We start from the raw sequence: 12,275 nt of genomic DNA, 5'->3' as shown, positions 1-12,275 counted from the left end.
ATGTTTCTGAATGCACCTTATACAATATGAATGAATAATAATATGGTCACACAAGAGGAGATGGTACGCCATTGTTTTCATTAGTGTTTACAGCCGGGACGATAGTTCTACACAAGAAAATGAAGAAAATACGACCCTGGTTGTAGCTGTAGTAAAATTAATGTAAAAAAATGAAAATATATATGTTTTAAGTAATGTTATTTAATGTTTATAAATGGAACAATAGAAGCAGCTAACCACTAATGGCAAAGAAAAAAAAAGTGAGATGGATTGGGAACGCCAACATATACGTGCGCATTTAAGGATACCGCGTCATTTATCTTTTTAAGAATATGTACAAAAGGTTCATTATTGTTTATTACTGAATATGTGTTTGATTGAATAATCTTTATATATGTGAAATGAACAATACAATTCATTAATAATACATAGAATATTAAAACACACAAGAGGATAAGAGACGGCATTGTTGTCAGTGTTTACACCCATAATGTCAGTTATCCGCCTGAAACTGAAGAAAATAAGACCTTGGTTGTTGTTGTAGTAAAATTAATGTAAAAATATGTATGTTTTAACTAATGTTATTTATTGTACAGAAGAAGTAACCTCTGATATAAAAGAAAAAAAGTGAGACTGATAGTGGAACGCCAATGTATACAGTACGTGCGCACTCAAGGAAACATAGTCATTTATCTTAAGATTATGTACAAAAGATTCATTATTGTTTATTACTGAATATGTATTTGATTGAATTAATGTATGTATATATATATATATATATATATATATATATATATATATATATATATATATATATATATATATATATATATATATATATATATATATATATATATATATATATATATATATATATATATGTGAAATGAACAATGCAATTCATTAATAATTCATAGAATATTAAAAAACACACATGAGGAGACAAGACGGCATTGTTTTCGTGAGTGACGATGGTTCTACATAAGAAACTGAAGAAAATAAGACCCTGGTTGTAGCTGTAGTGAACTTAATGTAAAAAAAAAATTTAATACCTGTTTGTATGTTTTAAGTAATGTTATTAATGTTAATAAATTGAACACTAGAAGTAGCTAACCACTAATGGTAAAGAAATAAAGCGAGACGCTTGGGAATGCCAATGTGTGTAAGTGCGTACAGTATATGTGAAAACATCATAATTTCTCTACATAAGAATATGAAAGCACCATTTATTTACTGTTCATATATGTTTTAATAATACTTACAAATGTAAAACAAAAATTTTACTCGCCAATGGTGGTAAAGTCTAAAACATAAGGACAGCCAATGATGATGTGCGAGTTTTTACTCAGATGACGAAGTCATCAGGTTCAACTCTGGCTGTAGCTTTCCATAAAGCTGTTGCTAAAACTGTTACTGAACCTGAAGTTGTTGTTGAAGTTGCTTATGATGCTGAATTTGATGGTGTAGCTGAAGTTGATGGTTTAGGCCATTGAATAATAAAGCTGTCGAAAGAACCTTGCACAGCTGCTTTCTTTTCTCATTATACATCTTTATGTAGAGGTCATTTGCGTTTATTAAAATTTTAATGCTTTGTTCTGTTAATGGATCCACTTCAGAAAATATGTTCATTGCTTGCTCCATATAAAATCCACAGACCTCTCACCTTTTTCAAAACGTTTAACACATATAGTTTCTTGGCTAAGCTCACACACTTTATGAAACAACACTACCATCACTTGCTCTCTTGCTCATGTTGAATAGGGATGCAAAAGTGCTGTAAGAAACCTGAGAAAGTTTTTCTCCTTTTCCTGTTCAGATGCGTGAAAACAAAAGGCCTGCCTAGCTGTGACTGTTTATGCTAGTGATGCTGGCGTCACCACTAACAAGCCCGGCAGCCTCCTTGTGCAAGGCGTGGTTTTTTTTTTTTTTTTTTTATGATATCTGGATTTAATTATTATTTATACGAAAATGTAATATTTTTTCGGCGTAAATATGAAGAAAATAATGGCGTAAATTGAATTGGGTCCTAAATTAACCAGGGATCTTAGATATGAATCTTTGTAGTTGAATCATCATTATTGGAGGCTTTACTGTATAACAAGAAATCCATTAAAGTTATAATAATGTATATGTACGTATCTTTCAAAAACGTATATACCCTGTACTCATTCATGCTCAAAGGTTGCAGATGTAAAATTACCAACCGTTGAGAAACAGGTTGAGTAACATTGCTCGAAAAGCCTCAAATCACATCGATCCCCCATGGCTAACGATACTTTTGGGGGGACTGTTTATTTCTCGTCCTTATCCCTTGCGGATAATAAGGATTTGGTTTATCTGCATTAGAGTGATCTGATAAGTTTTTTATGAAACCCAGAAGTTAAAAATGTTTTGCATGCACAGTTGAGTGATAGGGTAAATTTTAACAGTCAAACATTTTTTATTTATTTATTTATTAGTAATTTTTTAAGAACTATGTATCTACCTGAGAAAAAGATATTATTGGTTTTAATGAGATGTTACTTTCAGGAACCATGTGTCGTCCTCCAGTGCCCAGTGTCAGTTGGGATGATGATGTTGGTGACTGTTGTGCCGATTCACTCTCTGAGCGTTTGGCTGATTCCGAGCCTGAACCACTTCCCTCCCCAACATCTCTTGGCCTTCACGATTGCACTCTCTAAATTACACTTCATAATACTGTTGTCATACCTCACTGCCATATTTCATAGTATTTATATTTCATCTAATTTTGAAATGCCTACTGATCATTTCATCTTCACCACTCTTTAAAATTTAACATTCAAGCTTTAGAGGATTTTCCTAATTACCAGTGACTCTCTTCCTTCTTCACATTGTTTGTATCATATGGAGTACTTACAGCTAGGGAAAAAAATTATTTTCCTACTCTGGAAACAACTTTTATGTTACTGGTTGATGAAGTTTTGTATTCTCTTTAACCCTTTGGCTGTGAAAAACCAGTAGTGCTCTGCTGTAGAGGCTGCAATAGCCAGCAGGCTGTCAATATTTTAGCTGTGCTTCAGTACACACACTGTCATCATGAAGGAAGTATGGTTCATCTCCTAGTAACCCAGAGCCATTCACGTCACACAGTAAAGGAGCTCTTCACCGTGGCTGCACCAAACTAGATATATGATTCATTCTTTCATTTCCCAGTATACACACTGAGTCTATTTGGGGAAGAGAAAAATACATTTTTTAACAATTTTAATTTTTCTTGACGATTGTGAATACAGTCTGAGCCACCTCAAAGATGACTTTCGGCTCTTCCTCCTGGAACAACCAAGATAGATAAATTATTTATTTTTCATTTCCCATTAACCTGTGTATATATATATATATATATATATATATATATATATATATATATATATATATATATATATATATATATATATATATATATATATATATATATATATATATATATATATATACACACAGTATAATTTTTATTTTCCCCCCCCACAATAAATTTACTGGAAACTGCAGCCGAAGGGTTTTAAGATCAACCAGCTACATTATCTCAATTTGGGATACATGAAGCTGTTTTTTGTTATACAGTTTACACTATTTATATGAGATATATAGACAAATATAGTTTGCTAAAGCCTACTAGTGATGAATGTGTAATGATGGAACTGTTTGGTAATAGAAATTAATTTGGATTGAGAATAATCCAGTTTATTGAAAATATATAAAAATATATATAACTAATGTATGGTGACATATTTAATTATTTACCACACAAAAATAATGTCCCCCTCCAGGGTGTCCCCCTCAATACTTTCTGCCTGCCATCACTGATTGTAATTTACTGAGGTGTTTGCCTTCCCTACTGATATTTTGTTTCAGTATAAACCACAGAATTTTCCTTGCTGAGCAGCTGTAATAGGAAGCTGCAGAACATGTAAACTATAAGAGACCGTACCTGTTTTATTGTTTATGGATATGTATAGCAGTAACTGTAGAGTGATGGGATGAAGGAAAATGAGTTTGTTTTTTGCTCTTAATTCCAGTTACAATGAAAAAGCCTAAACAAAGTAAAGGGAGATTACATGTCTTAACACTGCTCTGTCTGTTATCAAATTTCCTGTTTATGTATCAACTTATGAGAGTGCATAATGATACAAAGTCATATGTCTGTTTGTCAGTTATTCTTTATTTAGCACAAAATAACACCTTCACTTTGTATTGAGAAATGAAGGTATGTGAAAAGACTTGGTGTATGATTTTCATAATTATGTCGATGAAAGGAATATTGAGGTTTTGAATAGTGTAAGGAAAAGCAAATGATAAAGTAAAAAAAAAAGAGAAATGGGAACCTTTGAAACGGTGAGAAGTTTAAAAATGAATTACAAAATGTGGTTTATATTGAGGTTTAATTAGATGGGGGCAGGCTAGAATTTATATTGAAATTTAAAAATGACTAGCATGTGGTCAAGCCATGTGACAATATTCAGAAATAAACCATCATTAGGGTAAACCATAGCAACTATCGTACGTATTAGCAGTGGAGTACAGTACAGTGGTCCCTCGGTTAACGAGCACAATTCGCTCCAGAAGGTTGCTCGTTAACCGAAACCATTGTTTCAATGCAGTAAAGTACACTTACTTTGAGGTGTGCATGTAGAAGGCTCCTGGTTGATGATGATGATGGGAATTAGAATGGGGGTGGAGGAGAAAGGAGAAGAGAAGGCATTGGGGTGGGAGAGAAGTCACCCCATGCCGCCATTTCACCCATAAAATTTTAGTTCACTTGGTGTAATTCAAGATTATTTTCTTTAAATCAACACTGCACTGCATTATATATTGTCAATATGTAAAATATATTTCAAAATGACCAATAATTTGACTGGAAACACAGAAAAAAGCATTTATGTTGAAGAGTCTGAAGCAAGATGTTACCTCCACTGAAAAGACACAGAGACTGACGCCTGTATGGTGTGTTGACAGGCTGTTTGGCGCGCTAAGAACTAGTTTCCCTGTACTTAAATTATGTTAAATAATTGTTAAAATGACAAAAAAATTTAATATAAGACTTTTAAAATTATTGAATAGTACAAACTTCTTGATATTTACTAAAATAGTAAGGAATTTAAGCCCTAGAACCGATTACTGTATTGGCGGACTAATACGACAGCTAGTGTGCAAGCGAAAACATGTTGAGGGGCGCTCGTAAGGAATTCGTTAATCGAGGGAATGCTCGTTAACCGAAGTTAAGAATCTTATGGAAGGTAATTCGTTAACCGAGGGATCACTGTACTTATTTAGGATATCAAAGTATGTTGGTAAACTTTCTGTAAACTCGGAATAACATCAGAATTTTGGGGGGCAATATGTAACGTGCATTTTAAAGATTTATTTATAATCTCAGTTATGGTTGGTGGTTGAAATCAAGAGCTAATACATTGTCATTCATTGTCATTCATACATTTTTACCAATTTACAAGATTATCTAAAATTTGAACAAACAGTTTCCATATCTTTCATTAACTGGATGGTTTAGTATATATATATATATATATATATATATATATATATATATATATATATATATATATATATATATATATATATATATATATATATATATATATATATATATATATATATATATATATATATTATTATTACTTAAAACCTGCACTTTAAATTCTATGTAAGTAGTACATGGATTCTTAAGTGCAGTGAGATGTTATGTTGAAGTAATATCTCTTCCTTGGTATGATATCCAGCTATCTACTGTACATCATATAATTTACAGTTTTGGTTTCTCCTCGTTTTCACAGTAGATGCTTTTTTCTCATATTTTTCACAAGCAGACTGTGTTTGAATAACAAAATCCAAAGTGTAATTACATGACTTCAAGCTGATACACGGGTAGTTACTCCCCACAGCTGGGATTAAAGATAAGCAAGAAGTGACATTATGAATGGAAATGTATTACTGGTACTACAAGAATAGAAGTGTTTGCCGATCAGAGATTAACATTAATGTGGAATTTGTATCGCCAAAAACATGATGTTGGACATGTACTGTAGTTCTAATATGAACAGCTTGTGTGAGTTTTCAATTTAGCACAGTACTGAACTTCTCAATACATTCCTTTTAACATAATTCACATCACATGCACATAATGTTGTTCTCATTAATGTATATAATACATGTGTGGTGATGTTTGAACCACACAATAAATAATTTAATAAATTTAAACCGTGAAAGCTTTCCTCCACCCTCCCCTACAAAACAACTGTTCTCTTCTGCAATAGCAATCAGATTAGCTCTCTCGTAAGAATGGTTTATGAATCTTAAATAAAGTTCTCTGAAGACTTCAGCGAGTGTTGAAGGTTGTTGCGTTGATGTCCAACTGGGTTAACATAAAAGGATAAAACACGAATTCTAGTTGTTAGACGTGTACTTGGGGTGGCTGTCTAAACAGCTCTGCTGGTGTACCCTAGGCCTTCGTCCTGGCTAAAAGTGTGGGAACCAATCGCCATTCAACACATATCTCTTAACTAATTTATCAGTTTAAGGTCTACTCGCACAACTCTGTTACTTCATATAATTAATAGTTATAATACAACAGTAATTATTATTAGTTTTATGTAAAGTAATTTACCCAAATTAAAGTAGTTGATGAGGAATTTAACTCGTCTCAACTTGTTAAAACATCTGATGGGTCCTTCCTTTCATAAGACTACAGTAATTATTAATAATAGTCATAAACCAACACCACTATTTATATTCTTATACACATGAATCATGGATTATACAAATTATTGTGAGAAATCCATGATCTACTCCTGACAACAAGTCTATTTCACATTTAATTAACACACAAACCCACCACCTGAATATCCGAAGGTGCTTAAGGGCTCCACAGGGCAAATTGTTACAAGGTTTATTTGTAATTATACAAAATATTTCCTTACATATATGCAGTCTATTTTTTTATTTTAAAATATTTTTCTTCTACCATTACAAGTTATATTTTTTTCTTCCTTTGTGCATAAGATACAGTATACTGAAGTAATACTGTAGTAATTGTGACACAAATGAAAAGAATAAAATAGGAGCTCATTATGCTATGTAGGGGCTATGGGTACAGACTATCTACCCAATATGACATACTATACTTGAGTATCATGGAATGCCTTGGTAATTACAGCTGTTCCCTGTAAGAATTCCAAACCAGGAAATAACTGAACGAGTTGAAAAATTCCTATGTATCGCAGTATACTGTGTAGGCATATCTTGTATCATTGGCAAGTAAAAATTTATGTGTTTATGGGCTGATTAATGCAAATGATTATTTTTTTGTAATGGAAAAAGTTACAAATGATTAAGAGTGAACCAAGATTTTTGGATTTCAAAGATCTACTTGTTTTTACAATTATTAAACTTGTCATACTTTTGGAATAGCAAGATTCTTTACCATTGATATATGATTATTATCTGTTTCTCAGTTTGTCTGATGTGAAGTTAGAGCCTGATCACTTTTTGCATCTTTAAAAGCATCCAAGTGTAATGACTGGAAGTAAGATGTTCTGTAATTATCATAATCCATGCAACTACATCTCTCAGTTTCTTACCTTTCTCAAACTAAATGTAAAACTTTTTGTCCACCATATCAATGAACTCTCAATTTCACTCTATCCTTTTGCTCTCACTTCCTTTTAGGTGGAGTAATTGCCAGTGTATCTGTCCAACATCAATTTTTCAAGTCAAATACTCTACTGAATGTTTGTTGTTCGATGAAAATCATTCTTATGTTTCCTCTTTTTTAAATTAACATACAAAATGATGAGGTGACTAACTTCATCAGGATAACATCTTGCACAATATGGAAGTACAACTTTATTGTATCTGTCCTGTTGTTCTTATTGGCATCTTAAGTTGTCACAGGTTCCTGCTTATATCCAGCTTCAACACAGCAATGCAAATTAATATACGAAAACTTTAATTTGTGATAATTAGGTAGTCCTAAAAAATTTAAAACCTAGCAGTATAATGCTTGGTTTCATTGTACAAAGTTATCTTTATTTGAAATCTACTATTTACTTCAAAAGATTTAACACGAGGTAGTAGGTATCAGCTCAGTGGGAACTTGGTTGGAACAAAGACTGTGCATTCTATGATCCTTTCAGTTCTACTTGTGATGTAGATTAAATAGTTTAGGGCTATCTTATAGGTTCATATAAGTTTCAGACTAAGTGTACATGTAAGATATCAGCCCAAATTTATGCCTTCTACAGTTTTTCTGATAATCACATTACAGATCATAAAATAATGTACAAATGATATGAAACCTTGATCAGGGTATATTTTGAAATATTTCAGATGTTAACTACTGTACAGTATATCCTTCTAGAAAGTCCTTTATAATATGGCACAAGGTTACCAGACAGTAGAATGTACAGATGGACTGCAGGCCCACTTTTTGGGTCAGTCATACAAGGTTCAAGATAGTTGTTCCTAAACATATTTGTTGTACAGTATGTTAATTTCACAGCTGGCTGACACTGTTAAGTACCGTATTTGTAAAAATATTTGTGTGAAATTTATTTAAAAAATAAAAGTTTTGCAAATTTGTTGTTATTAATAATAATCCATATTCTCAAGATTTGCATATACTGTACTGTATAATATGACTAATTTGAGATCACAACCTCGCAGGCCGAGCGTTAGGGCCAGACGAGCCAGCTATGGGGGCCATAGGTAGTCTGAAGTGTCTGACGGTCGGGTCTCACGAAGGTAACTGATCCTACTGGACCTCGGACATCTCCCCAGACATAGTGGATACAGCATCCACGCTACAGACACGGCCTAGGCTGCGTTACGGACCTGTATGGGTGAAGGGCGAGCACTTACTAACAGTTGAAATGCCCGCGGCACCCTCACTCAAAATAGGTTAGGGAGTCCACCTACTTCTATTTCGATGAATTAATTTACTGTACACTCTGACTTTGAAACTGAGACTATGAACTCCGTTTCATTCCCTACTATTATCCTCACTAACAATGCTCTGACTGAGCTATCAAAAGCAAATTTAAATTGATTACAAAGGGTTGGATGGCAACAGGTCCCAACATACAGCGTCTTGCTACGAAATCCGCAGATTATATTCAAAGTTCGCTTTAGACAAAGACGGCCTATCGATGACGTCATCAAGGAAACAGAGAAAACAGGGGACGTTTCCACTAGGGGACTCGGGAGGTTTTGTGGACGTTTGAGCATAATATGAATCCTTAAGGTTTTCAGGTTAGCCGTCATCACGATCATGACTCTCAAGGTTCCTAATGCCCGGGATTAGTCTTGTCATTCTCCTCTGAATTCTTTCCAAGAATTCTATATCCATTCTGTAATACGGTGACCAGAACTGAACTGCGTAATCCAGGTGTGGTCTCACAAGATCAAGATACAGTTTTAGGATGACCTCGCTAGTCTTGTAACTAACACTCCTTTGTATGAACCCAAGTACTTTATTAGCCTTGTTACGAGCAAAAACACATTGCTTACTTGGCTTAAGGTTCCTACTTATCATTACTCCTAAGTCTCTCTCGCAGTCGGATTTCTCTATGGCATCGTTGTTCATCTGTTATCTGGTTTCCCTGTTTACATCTCCTGTACTGAGTACTTTACATTTGTCCACGTTGAATTTCATCTGCCATTTTTCAGACCATTCGAAAATTTTTTTTAGATCTTCCTGTAGTTTTGCGGAGTCCTCGTCAGATTTAATAACACGTCCTATTTTAGTGTCATCAGCAAATTTACTTATGTTGCTGTCCATGCCGATATCTATGTCGTTTATGTATATAATAAATAATGGTCCGAGTACTGAGCCTTGGGGAACTCCACTTGTGACGTTGCTCCAATGGGACTTAGTGCCATTAATGCTCACTCGCTGTTTCCTGTCCTGTAACCATGCCCTAATCCATTTAAGTATATTACCTTTGATGCCATGTGCATCTACCTTTCTAATTAATCTTTCGTGGGGGACTCTGTCGAAGGCTTTGCTAAAATCGAGATATACCACATCATAATCGTGCCCCTCGTCCACTGATTCGAAAACTGATGAAAAGAATGTTAATAGATTAGTTAGACAAGAACGTCCGCTTGTGAAGCCATGCTGGGAATCATTGATCAATCGGTGCTTCTCCAGGTGATTTCGAATAGAGTTTGAAATGATTGCTTCCAGTAATTTGCCCACTATTGATGTTAAACTGATTGGGCGGTAGTTAGAGGATAGTGATCTATCCCCCTTCTTGAAAATCGGTATTACATTCGCTATCTTCCAGGATTCTGGTACTACACCTGTTTTTAAGGACATGTTAAACAACTTTGCTAAGTGCATACTAAGCTCTTCCTTACATTCCTTTAATACTCTGGCAAATATCTCATTGGGACCAGGTGACTTATTAGGCTTTAGTTTGTCTATTTGCTTACTAACATCGTTACTAGTCACTACTATCTCACTTAATTTGTTTTCCTCACTATCTCTGAATAGAGTCGGTGCCTCGGGTATCATGTTTAAATTTTCGGTGGTGAAAACTGTTGAAAAATATTCATTCAAATTATTGCTCATTTCTCTGTCGTTATCAGTGAGCTCGCCGGTATCTGACCGTATTGGTTCAATCTTTTCTCGTGTTTTAGTTTGATACATTTGGTAGAATCCTTTGGGGTTTGTCTTCGCCTCCCTTGCTATCCTTACCTCATTATTCCTCTTGGCTTTCCTTATCTCGGTTTTAACCCTACTCGCCAATACCCTATAATAATCCCGGAGGTAAATTTCGCCACGATTTATCCTTCTACCTATAGCCTTCCTTTGGCCAATGATGTTCTTTTAGTAATTATTTATCCACTTAGGGTCATTGTTGTCTGATCTGAGTTTTTTGTATGGTACGTTCTGCCTTTGTGCAAGCGGTGTTAAGCCACTGCACCTATTCTCTCCTCCTAAAATTCACTTCAATCCTCCCTTTATCCTTCCCCTGAACCTCCTTCCCCCCTGTCACTAGCATTTTATGTATGTATGTCGTCCGCGTAGGTAATATTCCTACAAATCTAAAAAAAAAAAGAAAAAAAATGTCGTGAAGGTCATTAAACTCAACGCTCTCAAACAGACAAGACCTCCTTTCAACAAGCTCCTCACCACACAGCAACTCGCCATTGTGAGTTTTCCTTCTCACCTCCATCCTTAGTGCGAGATTTCTTACGTGTACCTATGTATGTGAACCTAACAAAGAGAAATTTGACAACTGACCACATACAATACGCCACAAGGTAAAAGTAAAGTTAATGTTATTTTCTCACAGCCAGAAGGAAATACAGAAGACGCTTAGGTGTGACCTGTAGGTGGTATGGTCGCTGGACTTGGGCATCTCTGATAAGAGATAAGGCTGTATTTACTCTGCTCGTTGGACATGATAAATATGAGTTAGAGATCTACCATACTTTAGGGTTCAATCTAAGGACCTATTGTTAACACTATTGGATCAAATTTAGGCTGGAAATTATAGGTATTCTGGTACATGTACAGGGACATGCTAGATAGTTTATTTAAATAGGAAGCAACAGAGGAATAGCTAAATGTGCTGACACAAGCCTAACAGGCAGCGAATATCAATACCTAACTATAAAATGGGCAGACAAGGAGTGGGAGGGTAAGATGAGTCAGGACTCAGGGTATTCAGCTGCTGAGTTGTACTGCCCTTCCTATCAAATCCTATTAGTACCTGTATCTAGGCAGACGCGTGTGTGTGTGAGACCCGGACGTTTTATTTAGTATACGTCTACACTATAGTATCCATGATCGAGAAGTCCTACATTGATTGATATCAATATCTAATGGATAGTCTTTCATTTAGATCTAATTGCTCCTCTTGTCACTTAACACTGCATGTCCGTGTCCAAACCTACGAGTCGCTAGTTGTTTTATCATTTAGTAAACAATAAATCTCTCCGAGCCTTGTGATCTTTTATGTGTTTAAGATGACAGGCGGTCGAATCATATCTTTTACTTAAACTTCATTTTACATTGTGTTATTTCCAATCTACCAGAAAGAGTTGTGACGGCACCGAGTGTGAGCTCTTTCAAGACAAGACTTGACCAACACTGGAGCAGGTTCAGGAGCCGGTTCATGCCCAGTATTTGCGTGACAGAGAAGTGACCCATCGCCTTAGGGGCTAACGAGTCGATCAGTGGTGAAGAGAATTAAAGTAATACAACGTTATATATAAATGATGTACATATGTGT

The 12,275-nt window shown here is 34.9% G+C and overlaps 1 protein-coding gene across 7 annotated transcripts in view; it reads left to right on the top strand.

Annotated features, from left to right (window-relative positions):
- LOC121855467 (G patch domain-containing protein 2-like) overlaps positions 1-4,369 on the top strand; it is a 29,471-nt gene extending 25,102 nt beyond the window's left edge. For all 7 annotated transcript variants that reach the window (XM_042350409.1, XM_042350415.1, XM_042350411.1 and 4 more), the window contains one exon: positions 2,530-4,369. In XM_042350409.1, the coding sequence (XP_042206343.1) occupies positions 2,530-2,681 (152 nt within the window). In that variant the 3' untranslated portion in view covers positions 2,682-4,369. The remainder of the gene's footprint in view (positions 1-2,529) is intronic.
- The last annotated feature ends 7,906 nt before the right edge of the window (positions 4,370-12,275 follow it).

The sequence above is a fragment of the Homarus americanus genome, unplaced genomic scaffold (genome assembly GCF_018991925.1).
Source record: "Homarus americanus isolate GMGI-L3 unplaced genomic scaffold, GMGI_Hamer_2.0 scaffold48406, whole genome shotgun sequence".
Classification (NCBI taxonomy): Eukaryota; Metazoa; Arthropoda; class Malacostraca; order Decapoda; family Nephropidae; genus Homarus; species Homarus americanus.
This window is presented reverse-complemented; position numbering and strand designations above follow the sequence as displayed.